This window comes from Microcaecilia unicolor, chromosome 8 (assembly GCF_901765095.1).
Source record: "Microcaecilia unicolor chromosome 8, aMicUni1.1, whole genome shotgun sequence".
NCBI classification, from domain to species: Eukaryota; Metazoa; Chordata; class Amphibia; order Gymnophiona; family Siphonopidae; genus Microcaecilia; species Microcaecilia unicolor.
In genome coordinates this window covers 95934341-95948671 of record NC_044038.1, presented here as the reverse complement: position 1 = coordinate 95948671, position 14331 = coordinate 95934341, and the positions used below count along the sequence as shown (strand labels likewise).

At 42.1% G+C, this 14331-nt stretch overlaps 1 protein-coding gene across 1 annotated transcript in view; it reads left to right on the top strand.

Moving 5' to 3' along the window:
* Window positions 1-10085, top strand: part of C8H17orf113 (chromosome 8 C17orf113 homolog) — a 142120-nt gene extending 132035 nt beyond the window's left edge. The window contains 2 exon segments of the mRNA XM_030213355.1: window positions 8527-9961; window positions 9964-10085. Of these exon segments, the coding sequence (XP_030069215.1) occupies window positions 8527-9961; window positions 9964-10022 (1494 nt within the window). The 3' untranslated portion in view covers window positions 10023-10085.
* Window positions 10086-14331: the final 4246 nt, after the last annotated feature.

The window sequence follows — 14331 nt, the reverse complement described above, 5'->3', positions numbered from 1 at the left end:
TCCATGTTTTGTTGAGGACGTCCTCTCAAAACTTCCCGATCTAGGGGTGGGGAAACCCGTATTTTCGAAACAAGATGGACATCCATCTTTCGTTTCAAAAATACCATTGGGGACGTCCAAATCCTTAAATTTGGTCGTCCCTAGACTTGGTTGTTTCTGATTTTCGGCGATAATGGAAACCAAGGACATCTATCTCAGAAACGACCAAATACAAGCCATTTGGTCGTGGGAGGAGCCAGCATTTGTAGTGCACTGGTCCCCCTGGCATGCCAGGACACCAACCGGGCACCCTAGGGGGCACTGCAGTGGACTTCATAAATTGCTCCCAGGTACATAGCTCCCTTACCTTGTGTGCTGAGCCTCCCCCCCCCCCCCAAAAAAACCCACTACCCACAGCTGTACACCACTACCATAGCCCTTACGGGTGAAGGTGGGTACAGTGGGTTTCTGGTGGGTTTTGGAGAGCTCGCTGTTTCCTCCACAAATATAACAGGTGAGGGGGGGTGGGCCTGGGTCCGCCTGCCTGAAGTGCACTGCACCCACTAAAACTGCTCCAGGGACCTGCATACTGCTGTCATGGACCTGAGTATGATATCTGAGGCTGGCACAAAACAGGGGCGTAGTCACGGGTGGGCCTGGATGGGCCCAGGCCCACCCACTTTCCCTCCAGGCCCGCCTGCTCATGTCGCTCGCTTGCTGCCTTTTCTCCGGCCGCGAACAGAAATTCTTGTCCTCCCCGCCAGCGCTGCCTCGGTCCCTGCATTCTTTTCTTCGATCGTCGCCAGCAGCGCTGCCATTCACACAGGCAGCTCCGCTCCCCTCTGCCGCATCCATCTGGCCCTCTCTGTTGCACTTCCTGTTTACGTAGGGCCAGATGGGCGCGGCAGAGGAGAGCGGAGCTGCCTGTGTGAATGGCAGCGCTGCCGGCGACGATCGTAGAAAAGAATGCAGGGACTGAAGCTAGAAGATTGTGTCCGTGGAAAATCGCTGCTGCCAGCCTTCTCTCTTCTGCTGCGCCTGTTCAAAGGGTTGCTGGCAGCGTGTAAGAATTACTGCTGCTGGCTGACCTGAAATCCTTCCCTCTGCCATGTCTTCTCCCCAACTATGATGTAATTTCCTGGGAGGAACGTTACGCAGCAGACGGAAGGCTTCTGGGTCAGCCAGCAGCAGCGCGGCAGTTCTCTTACATGCTGCCAGCAGCCCTTTGAAACGTGCTGCGGTGCCGTGATGCTCCTGATGCTGCGTGGGGGGGAGGGGGTGTTGGAGAGAAGATAGAATTGTTGGGCTGTTTGGGCATGGGAGTGGAGGGGAGGGGAAGAAGAGAGTGCTACACAGGGGGTGTAGGAGTGAGGGAAATTGTTAGGGAGGGGAGGGAGAGATGCAGGGGGGTGTAGGAGAGGGAGACATGCATGGGAGAGTAGAAGAAAGGGGATCATTATTGGGATATGGGGGGAGAGAGAGGGATAATTGCTGGATGTAGGGTAGGGTTGGGCAGGGAAGGAGGGGTGAATGACAAAAGAAGGAGAAATGTTGGACCTGGGAGGGAGGGGAAGAAAAGGTACTGCACAGGGGAGAGAGGGATGAAGGAGAAATGTTACATGGTGGTGGGAGAGATGCTGTAAGGGGGAAACAGATGTTAGACTTGGGATGCAAGGGTGAGAGAGAAGAGGAAAAGAGGGAACAATGTTGAACATGAGGGTGGAGGAGGGGGAAGAAGGAGGGAGATGTAGGATCCAGGGGTAGAAGACAGTGAGGGAGAAATGCTGGAATGTGGGTGGGAGGGAAGAGGGGGAGAAATGCTGGCCCCTGGGGGAAGGGGCAAGAGGAAAGAGAGAGAGGACAGGAAGATGCTAGGAGGGGATAGAGGATGGAGAGAGGAGAAAGAGGGAGCAGATGCTGGGCTAGAAGGGTTGGAAGGAGGCAGACACTGGGATGGTGGAACCATGTTGGAAGGCCAAGGGGGGTGGTAAGGAAATGAACGAGAGGATGATAGTGATTACGGGGAGTAGATTGAAGATGGAAGGCTGGAGAAGGAGTGAGATGGGGAATAGGAGAGCTAGTGGGTGACAAAAGGAGATGGAAATCAGGTATCTGAAAAGTAAAAAGGAAAAGGATTAGAAGATGAAATTTGAGTGGACAGAGAGCAGGAAAGAAAAAAAAAAGATAGGAAAGAGCTAAAATGAAACAAACATCAATATGTCAGTGTAGTGAGGGAATGGAATGAGAGTGGAGAAAAGACAAATGAATAGCAGCTGCTTGAAGGAGAATTAACAGAAAGACAGGAAAGTGTAAAAGAGAAACTTGAACCAACATAATGGAAAAATAAAATGACCAGACAACAAAGGTAGGAAACACATTTTATTTTGAATTTATTAACTGAAATTTGTTAGCTTGAGAAATGTGCATAGCGGATATCATTTTGTGTTCAGTAGAAAAAAAGAAATACATTTCTGATTTTATTTCTCCACTGTAACATGCCAAGGTTCCGAGTTCAATTTTTGTCTACATATATTTATTTCTAATTTGTGATCCCTTGTTCTGTATTTGGTGAGAGTCTGGGCCCTAGCATGTCTAACACTAGTCCTGACCCTTGCTGTAGCTGATGGGGATCCCCAACCTACATCAGCTGAGGACCTCCTCTAAAAGCAGCTAAAACTCCCTTCTACTAAGCTTGGCAGATGGCGGCAACATCCTTGAGCCACCGATAACTAAGCATGCATCGGTGACTCAAGGCATTGTTGCTACTGCTGCCTGCCAAGCTTGTTAAAAGGGATTTCTGGCTGTCTTCGGAGGAAGTTTTCAGCTGACAGAGCTTGGGGATAAGATTTACCTTCTCGATGTGAGAGAGGCAGCGTAGCTGTCGCAGATAGTAAAAGCAGCTTTTGAAGGTTGCTTGGATTTGGGGAATCAGAGTAAATGTTGAATCTGACTGTATTCCAAGGTTCCTGACTTGTGATTTGAGGGGGCGTTCATACTTCCCTAAAGAGATTTTGATGTCAAGTATGTATCCACTTGTGTTAGGGACCCAGAGAAGTTCGGTTTTACTTGGGTTCAGGCCAAGTTTGTTGTGTTTGGCCCATTCTTGAATTGATGTTAGCCAGGTAATCAGTTTATTCAAGGCTGTAGGTAAGTCAGGTTCAATGGGTATGAGTAGCTGCACATCATCAGCATAGATGTAGAACTGAGTGTCCATTGACCAAATCAACTCAGCTAGTGGCTTTAGGTAGATATTGAACAGTTTAGGTGACAGTATCGATCCTTATGGTACTCTGCAGGTCAGTGCCCATGATAGTGATGAGTTGCTGCTAAACATTATAGATTGTTGCCTGTCATATAGATAGGCTCTGGGAAATTATAGACCGGTGAGTCTGACGTTGGTGCCGGGCAAAATGGTAGAGACTGTTATTAACAAAATTAGAGCATATTCAAAAGCATGGATTAATGAGACGGTCAACATGGATTTAGTGAAGGGAAATCTTGCCTCACCAATTTACTACATTTCTTTGAAGGGGTGGATAAAGGTGAGCCGGTTGATATTGTGTATCTGGATTTTCAGAAGGCGTTTGACAAAGTACCTCATGAAAGACTCCAGAAGAAATTGGAAAGTCATGGGATAGGAGGTAGTGTTCTATTGTGAATTAAAAACTGGTTACAAGATAAAAAAAACAGAGAGTAGGGTTAAAAGGTCAGTATTCACAATGGAGAAGGGTAGTTAGTGGGATTCCCCAGGGGTTTGTGCTGGGACCGCTGCTTTTTAACATATTTATAAATGACCTAGAGATGGGAGTAACTAGTGAGGTAATTAAATTTGCTGACAACACAGTTATTCAAAGTCGTTAAATCGCGTGAGGATTGTGAAAAATTACAAGAGGACCTTACGAGACTGGGAGACTGGGCGTCTAAATGGCAGATGACGTTTAATGTGAGCAACTGCAAAGTGATGCGTGTGGGAAAGAGGAACCCGAATTATAGCTACGTCATGCAAGGTTCCTCGTTAGGAGTCACAGATCAAGAAAGGGATCTAGGTGTCGTCGTTGGTGATACGTTGAAACCTTGTGTTCAGTGTGCTGCTATGGCTAAGAAAGCAAATAGAATGTTAGGTATTAGGAAAGGAATGGAAAACAAAAATGAGGATGTTATAATGCCTTTGTATCGCTCCATGGTGCGACTGCACCTCGAATATTGTGTTCAATTCTGGTTGCCGCATCTCAAAAAAGATATAGTGGAATTAGAAAAGGTGCAGAGAAGGGCGACGAAAATGATAAAGGGGATGGGACGACTTCCCTATGAGGAAAGGCTAAAGCGGCTAGGGCTCTTCAGCTTGGAGAAAAGGTGGCTGAGGGGAGATATGATAGAGGTCTATAAAATAATGAGTGGAGTTGAACAGGTAGATGTGAAGCGTCTGTTTACGCTTTCCAAAAATACTAGGACAAGGGGGCATGCGATGAAGTTACAATGTAGTAAATTTAAAATGAATCGGAGAAAACTTTTCTTCACTCAACATGTAATTAAACTCTGGAATTCGTTTCCAGAGAATTTGGTAAAGGCGGTTAGCTTAGCGGAGTTTAAAAAAGGTTTTGACGGCTTCCTAAAGAAAAAGTACTTAGACCCTTATTAAATGGACTTGGGGAAAATCCACTATTTCTGGGATAAGCAGTATAGAATGTTTTGTACTTTTTTGGGATCTTGCCAGGTATTTGTGACCTGGATTGGCCACTGTTGGAAACAGGATGCTGGGCTTGATGGACCTTTGGTCTTTCCCAGTATGGCAATACTTATGAACCAGGCAAGTACTTCTCCATTGATATCTGTTTCTGTCAGTCTTGCTAGCATGATATCGTGATCCACAGTGTCAAAAGCTGCTGAGAAATTTAGCGAATCCCCTGTCTCGGTTTCTGTGAAGATCATCTAGTAGGGATACAAGGACCGTTTCTGTTCCATAACGGGGTCTGAATCCAGATTGACATGGATCTAGCCAGTTTCTCTCTTCTAGCCAATCATTAAATTGAACACAGACTGTTTGTTCTATAAATTTCCTTAGAAATGGGATGTTGGACACTGGCTGGTAACTTAATTTATGACCCTCTCTTCCTTTATGTAAGCTCCTAGATAACTTGTTGGGTGGGGTAGAAGCCCCAAATAAACTTGGAGTTATCAATTAAGCATATTCATTTTAAATGTATTTTGAATAACTCTTTTACCTTTCAAGCTGCCAGCATTTGGAATGGCCTGCCACAGTATTTGATAACATTTCTTTCCTCTGCTCTGTTTTGTAAAAATCTAAGCCCCCCCCCCCCCCCACACCAGATATTATGATATTTAATATTCATTTGTTTAATGATGTAATTCTCAATATATTGTGCTGACTTCTTGATTATAATCCATTCAGAATCTTGGTTGAAACTGGGTGGTGAATTAAGCACCCAGAATAGAATGGACAAGGATCTAATGGTTCTCAACCTTTCTTCTATTATGACACACCTGACAGACAATGCTAAAATTCACAGCTGAACAATACACGCATAAGTATTGTTTAATTATAAGTTTAGTATGAATTTGCTCACCCTCATATGAAAAGCTGTATTCAACACATCAGTCCCAGATTCCTCATTGTCATACAACAAAACAAATATTCAAATTCTGGTGTAACCTCAGTAATAGCAACACAAAATCCTTCCATTTCCAGATACTGTGAAGCAACACAAAATCCTGCAATTGTACTACTCAGAAATTATATAGCAAACAGAACCTATGGACAGCAGACCTTCAACACATTCAGTTGGGAGTGGAGGGAGCAGTTATTATTGGGGGTCATAGGGAAGCAGAAATAGGGAGCAGTTAGAGGGATTTTAAGAACTCGACTCTCAAAGATGGTCTTCCCAGCTTGCAGGCAGTGATGGTTATAAAGGAAACATAGGCTTGCTATCTACACCAGATTTTATGTGACACACTTCCCATCTCTTGACACTTTCAGCAAAAGCATAATAACTTATTTTTAAACCTTTGAGGGGGCTTGAAACAGCTTACAAGCTCCAAAATTGCCTATTTTAATGTGCTATGGATTTATTCAGATTGTGCTGCAATTCACCTTGATCTTGAGCTATTTCTTTCAAACTTTATTATCAAAGGGGGGGGGGGGGGAATAGCCATTTCATGTGTTCTGGATTAAACTCTGGAATTCATTGCCAGAGAATGTGGTAAAAGCAGTCAGCTTAACAGGGTTTTAAAAAATTGATAATTTCCTAAAAGAAAAGTGCATAAGTAAGGTGAACTTGGGAAAATCCACTGCTTATTTCTAGGATACACAACACACTGGTAGTGGAACAAAAAATGCTTAGTGCTAACCATTCATTATTTTATAAGGATATGTCTCGTACAATAACACAGGTAATGTATATCGCTCAACTGGTGAGCCTGTAATACGTGACCTGGATTGGCCACTGTTGGAAACAGGATACCAGGCTTGATAGACCTTCTGTCTGTCCCAGTATGTCAAGGCTTATGTTTTTATGTTCTTATCTCATTGTAGTTTAAGTAATCCTGTTTCCCTTAAGACTCCTGGGGGATTTCTGCCCAGAAACTGTGAAAGTTCTGTGCACAATACTTTAAAAACCTGCAAAATACTGCATATATTATTTTTTCAAAATTCATTCCCCTATAATGCATGGATCTTTCTTGCTTTAGGCCTGTCTCGCCCAGCCTTTTGTCTCATTACACTCCATCTTCCCAAGCAATGCCACTTTCCAGGTTCCACTCTCCTCCGCTCACTGGGCTGAAATTTTCACATTAAGGGCTTCTTTTACAAAGCCGTGCTAGCAATTCCTGTGTGGTAAATGAGAGGAAGCCCATAGGAATTGAACGGGTTTTCTTTCATTTATGGTGCAGGAATCGCTAGCACGGCTTTGTAAAAGAAGCCCTAAATTTTATCTGCCCAGTCTCCTAGTCTCACAGAATCCTTCTACAGTTCCTCACAATCCTCTGCTGTTGTAATAACTGTCATCTCACTCATTGATCGTTTTTCTAGATCATTTCTGAATGTTAGAAAGCGCAGGTCTCAGTATAACTGACCTTATAACTGACCTTTTTCTTTGTTTTGCTCTCCAGCCTCTCTTCCTCCACTTCTTTACCCTCCTCAGACTTCCTTTCAACTTCCTCTGCCAACCTCTCTTTTCCTACTCCTCCAAAGCCCAGTACTGAGTGCTGATTTTAGGAACCCTGACACTTGGCATTTTTCTACCCTTGCATCAAAGGTCTGTTCAAATGTTTGTGGGAATGTGAACTAGAATAAAAGAAATTACTTTTGTTTTTTGATAAGTTGAATCATAGTTGCTGACTGTAAACTGCTGTGAAACAGCATCTAGTCAACTACTTTTAAGCATGCATGTGCACACCTTTTCAGCTTGTATTTTCCTGTTGAGAGTGACTTCCTAAAAAGTATTTATTTACTAATATTTACTTATTCTTCTTTTTTTTTTTTTAAACCCTCACTCACTTCGGCTAATGATGGGCCCTTTTACAAAGGCAATGTAGGCTCTATGCGCTTGCGCCAAAATGAGATTGCCAGGCTAGTGCACGCCTGGCGCTAATTTTGGATTTAGCGCGAGCCCATACTGCTGGGACAAATTATTTTTTTATTTCCTACCTTGCAGGGCATTTCTTGCATTTATCAGCAGTTGGCACCACACCAACTGGTCATCGTGCATGTAGTGCGTGAGCCCTTACTGCTAGATCAGTGGTTGGCGTTAAGGGCTTGTGCCGTAAATAGGTGCATGCTGGTTTCAGTTTTTACTGCAGGCACTTTTCCCAGCCCATTGAAAAAAAGCCCTTTTACCCCAGACTTGGTCAAAACTGGCCTGGCATGCGCCTACCACTACCTCAGGCCACTTTTTGCCGTGGCTTAGTAAAAGGACCCCTGAATGAGCAAACTTACTGATAGCCCTAACTGTTATAGAAAAACAGTAAATTTATTTTTCCATGCTATTTTATTCATTGATGGGTTCTTTTACGAAGCTGCGGCAAAAGGGGGCCTGTGCTAGCGTTAGCGTGTGTTTTTTGACATGCACTGAGGTCCCCTTTTAACTAAGCGGGTAAAAGGCAGATCTTTTTTTTTTTTTCAAGAAATGGCTGTGTAGAATGTGAAGCACTTGCCGCACAGCCATTTTGGGTGGGGAACACTTACCACCACCCATTGAGGGGGCAGTAAGGGCTCCTGCACTAACCTGGCAGTGATTACTGCTGGGTACACACCGGTGCTACAAAAATTGAAATATTTTTGCAGCGCCGGAAATAGCACACACTACGGGAGGGAACCACCGCCGGGCTGCTGCGGTAGCCTCGCAGTACTTCCCTTTCAGCGAGCAGTAAGCCCATGTTGGGCTTACCGCTGCTTCATAAAAGGGCCCCTGAAAATATTAGTTGGAACTTTGAGTGAAAATGCATGTACCCTTTCAGTGTTAAATATATATTTATGTATGTGTCAGAGTACAACTCTTAATTGTTTCAATACTCCTTTGTTAATCAATGTAGGCAGCAATTGTTAAAGTTCTTCACAATGAAGACAGGCACAGGATGAGGGCATCCCCGTTTGTCGGACTTGTTGTGGATGAGACGGTTGACATCACAGAACATAGAAACTTGACAATGTTCACCACAACAGTATCTCCCTCTGATGGACAAGTCTCCATGACCTTCTTGGGTATCTTTGAATTGCCTGTTGCTGAATCCTACACCGTTGCAGATAAAGCAGTAGAAGTGATGCATTCCTTTGGGGTTCCTACAATTAAGATTACCTGGCTTAGTTCAGATGGGTCTTCATTGATGACAGACCGATTAAATGGTGTTGGAACTAAACTGAAGCATATCTGTCCACTTCTCACCAAAATGCACTGTGTGTCCCATAGAAGCTCATTGTTTCCATCAGAGAATATTAGTCTGACTGAGTACATGAAGAGATATGAAACCACAGTAGATGCTGTTTATAGACTTTACTCTAATTTTAAAGGGGAAAGGTTCAGTTTCCAAGAGCTTCAGAATGTTCTTATTTCATGCAACATAAACCTTGACAGCCCTAAAACCATACACTGGACATCTATTCTAAAAGCAGTGGAAACTATAGATTCTTCTTGGCCAACACTTGTTCTGCTCCTTGAAAGTGAATCAGAAAAATCCCCTGTGGCACTTGGTCTCTGTGAAGAGCTGAAGACATTCCAGTTTGTAGCTTTGACCAAGCTCCTTTTGGACACACTACCTATTTTCCAAGAACTGAACCAGTTCTTCCATATTGAAGACTTAGACCTGTCCATGGTGAAACCTATCATTATAGCTTCTCTGACTGCACTCCAGACCCAGAAAAAAAACAGTGGCCAGAATTTCCAGGAATTCCTAAGTGAGATGAATGAGCACCCAGGGGAGGAAGACGACGACAGGTTCCGCTACAAGGGAGTTGAGCTTGCGCAGTGCTCCAAGGCACATCTGAAGATCTTTGAGCAAGTCAAGGAAAGCTACCTTGATACAGCATGTATAAACTTGCAAGACAGGTTTCCAAATGATGCCCTGGATGTGGTGAACTGTCTTTCTGTTATTTTTAATCCCAAGAGCTACCCACAATCTCTTGATGATATAGGGAGTTATGGGTATGAGGAGCTACACTTCCTCTTGCGTTATTATTCTCTTGTAGTGGTCTGTGAAAGAGCTATCAATGATTTTCCACTGTTCAAGCGGATTGTGTTCAGTCTCAGTCAGCTAACTTGCAGGGAACTTTGTATCAAGCTGGTTTATACTAATTCTGAAATGCATGAACTTTTCCCTGACTTTGCTGTCCTTGCTGCAGTAGTTTTGGCTTTGCCACTTGGCACTGTAATCTACGAAAAGATTAACCAAGTCAAAAAGTTGATGCAGAGGAATCAGTGTCACTATTTAAAAGAGAGACTATCCAATGTGATAAAAATTGCAGTGGATGGACCATTATTGATGAATTTGACTTTGGGATGGCCATTCACTATTTTGAAAGCATGAACGTCTAACCTTATAATAAAGCAAGTGAATTAATGTGGCAGCAGACATCACTATTTCAATTTAAAAGAATTGATGCTCAGTGTCTTTTTTTTTTTTTTTTAGAAGAGATGCCTTTAAAATTAAACTGAAAAATGTGTCAAGTGTAATATATTGTTTTTATGCTCCTGTACAGTTTTATTGCATTTTATAGGTGCTGCTGTTCAATGATCTGCCTCCAAGGACAGGCAGGATATGTAGCCCTCACATATGGGTGGCATCATTAGACAGAGCCCATGTCATAGCACTGACTGCAGTGCTCTGTTGAACATGAACAGGACATCACAGCATTTGCGTGGTACCCCTCTCAATTCACTTTTACCACCAGAAACGGTTATATTTTGTCAAATGACATTTTGCAGTGTTTTTGTACTTTAATTTGTGATTTTTCACAGTGAACCTCCTTTTTTCAGCTTCTCTTTTCTTCATAAAACTCTTACGTGTGGTTCTTGCAGTTGTAAGAGACCATTAACATCCAAAAAGTAATTCATTATCGATTAATCAGGATAGCGATGTCTCTATTGGTTGAAATTGCAGATGCAATACTGGCAAAGGCTGACCAGCACTATAATGCCGTATGTCTACAGTTGGATCTTACAGCAGCCTTTGACATGGTATCTCACCAAAAATTTATGCAATATCTCAAAGTGTTTGGTATCAAATCTGTGGTATTGAAGTGGTTTGAATCTTTCATCATCGTACATGGTCAGTCTGTTGACATCAGGAATGTTCCTCAAAAAATGTTTTGGAGTAAGGAGTTCCTCAGGGATCACTCCTTTCACCTATCCTTTATAATTTATACTTTGTACCTTTAGCAAAATTAATGGACAGCAGGGAACTTGATTTTTTTCTTTTTTTTTTTTTGCAGATGATATTCAGATGATTATTTTTATGAAAGAAAATTAAGATGATTTTTGAGTTTAATAAGAAACTCCAATTTCTGACAAATTGGCTGTGTAAGTGTGATTTGGTTCTAAATGCAGAGAAATTGTAAGCCATGTGGTTATCACACAAACATGTTTGGCGTGTTTTTCCTGAAGTGTGTGGCAAACCTCTTCCATTACAGCAGGAAATAACTAGTTGTGATAGTGTATTAAAATTTAATTCTCAGATTGGTAAAATTGTAAAATCTTGTTTCTTTTATCTTTGAATGATACAACAACTGAAACCTGTATTAACACACAGAAATTTGACTAAAATAGTGCATGGTTTGGTCACCAGCAGGCTAGACTACTACAATTCTCTTTTAGTTGGACTCAGCAAATCAAATCTGCAACTTTTGCAGCTGGTGCAAAACATAGCAGCTAAGTTAATATTTGTGTAAGGAAAATGTCTCTTATGAAATTGCGCAGAAATATGCATAATCATATAAGTATGCATGACAGCACTGTTTAGGGGTTTCCTGGGGTGCCGCTTCGACAAAGTTGCAATGTACTCAAGTATTTTATAACATATACATGTATACATAGTCTTGTTGGCAAGTATATTTGTAAGGAGTCCTTCACTCCTTGTGTGCCACAAGCCAGTAGGGTTTACAGGATGGAGTGGGCAACCACATTTCTCAAGGGCCACAACCCAGTCGGGTTTTCAGAAGCCAGTAGGGTTTACAGGATGGAGTGGGCAACCACATTTCTCAAGGGCCACAACCCTGTCGGGTTTTCAAGATTTCCACAATGAATGTGCATGATATATATTTGATATTCATGTACTGCCTCCATTTTTTTTTTGCAATCTCATGAATAATCATTGTGGAAATCTTGAAAACCCAACTGGGTTGTGGCCCTCAAGGACTGTGGTTGCCCACCCCTGTGGTTTGTAGGATATTCACAGTGAACATAACAGCCATACTACGCCAGACCATCAGTTAGCCCAATAACCTGCTTCCAGCAGTGGCCAAACCAGATCACAAGTACCTGGCAGAAACACAATTAGCACCATTCCATGCTACCAATCCCAGGAAAAGCAGAGGCTTCCCCCCCCGGTGGCCTAGTGGTTAGGGTGGTGGACTTTGGTCCTGGGGAACTGAGGAACTGAGTTTGATTCCCACTTCAGGCACAGGCAGCTCCTTGTGACTCTGGGCAAGTCACTTAACCCTCCGTTGCCCCATGTAAGCCGCATTGAGCCTGCCATGAGTGGGAAAGTCTATGGACTTTTCCTCCAGGAACTTGTCCAAACCTTTTTTAAATCCAGATACACTAACCGCCGTTACCACATCTTCCAGCAACGAGTTCCAGAGCTTAACTAGTCTGAGTGAAAAAATATTTGCTCCTATTTGTTTTACATGACAGACCTCATCGACCTGCCAACCAGGAACACCACAAAATCTACACGATCATACCTAAACCTCCACTACCCAAACAGCAAAAGACTCAAATATAAATCCACCTATGCAACCAGCTTTTCCTACCTAAGCGCACAACTATGGAACGCATTGCCAAAAGCAATAAAAACTACGCTCGACCACCTAAATTTTCGGAAAGAACTAAAGACAGACCTGTTCAGAAGAGCATACCCCAGCAACCCAACATAAAAATGCCTGTTCACCTGCGACACAATGCAACCAAAGACCGTAACGAACATTACCTGACTCTTCTTCTCCCTTTTCCTCTCTAAGTTCCCCCAACTCTACCTACCATACATGTACCTCATGCTACTACAATATTACTTTGTATTTGTTCAATGGCGTAATCGGTAATGCCATTAACAGTTATATGTAAGCCACATTGAGCCTGCAAAAGGTGGGAAAATGTGGGATACAAATGTAACAAATAATAATAAAAGTATTTCCATGCAATTTCATTGAGTGTCCCGTGGTCTTTGTACTTTTTGAATGAGAAAAACCGATTCACTTCCATCCGTTCCACTCTACTCAGGATTTTGTAGACCTGCATCATATTCCCTCTCAGCCTTCTCTTTTCCAAGCTGAAGAGCCCTAATCTCTTTAGCTGTTCCTCATAGTGGAGCAGTTGCATTCCCTCTATCATTTTGGCTGCTCTTCTTTGAATCTTTTCTAATATTTTTTATCTTTTTTGAGATACGGCAACCAGAATTGAACACAGTACTTAAGGTGAGGTTGCATTATGGAGTGATACAGAGGCATTATAACATTTTTGGTCTTATTTTGCATACCTCTCCTAATAATACCTAGCATCCTGTTTGCTTTTTTGGCCACCGCTGTCGCACACTGGGCAGAAGATTTCAGTGTATTGTCTACAATGACACCTAGCTCTTTTTCTTGAGTGTGGATTCTTAAAGTGGACCCTAGCATCAGATAGCTATGATTTGGATTATTCTTCCCAATGTGCATTATTTTGCACCTTTCTACATTAAATTTTATCTGCTGTTTGGATGCCTAGTCTTCCAGTTTCCTAAGGTCTTCCTGCAGTTCTTCACATTCTGCATGCGTTTTGAGAACTTTGAGTTTGTGTCATCCTCAAATTTAATCACCTCACTCATTGTTCTGATTTTCCAGCTCATTTATAAATATGAATATGAATGAGATACATCTGCATACAATAGAGGTAGTGCATGTACATACATCCCATACATATGAATTGTGACTATCGTGAATTTAACTGATTTTCTTGAAAGATCTGAAATTTCAGATCGAGCAACATTGCTTGTTACTTTTGCACTGGAGTCGGATAAAAATTTGATATTGCGTACTTATTTCCGAAAAATGAATGCTATCTTTATGGGAGCTAATATTCAGATCTTCCCAGATCTAGCTAGAGAGACTCAAGCCAGGAGGAGGGAATTGATGGTTTTTAAACCAAAAATTCTTTCACTTGGGGGAACTTTTGTTGTTAAATTTCCTTGTAAGTGTATGATTTCTCTACATGGAGTTCATTACCTTTTTTTCTTGTCCCAAAAGACTACAAGAATTTATTACTGCTAGAGAGAATGTGAGGGATACCCCTGAAATGGTATCTTCCAGTTAATGTACTGTCTAGGCTGCATGATCCTAAAATCCTTCTGGTCAATTTGAATTATTAATATAATTTTTATTTCTGCTATGTACTTGATACTTGGATTTATTTCCTATTCTTGGATCCTTCTATTGTGGACAAAAATATATTTGAAATTTTTTTCCCTTCTTTTTCGTTTTACTATGTTATATTGAATGTTGTGAATTTCCAAAGCATTTTGATGTAATATCATCTTTATGTAATTAAGTGAAAATCAATAAAAGATTAATAAAAAAAAAAAAGAATTGTGACTATCTTGAAACCTGACCAGCTTGTAACCACAGTAGCCTATCCCTGAGCTGAATAATATTCT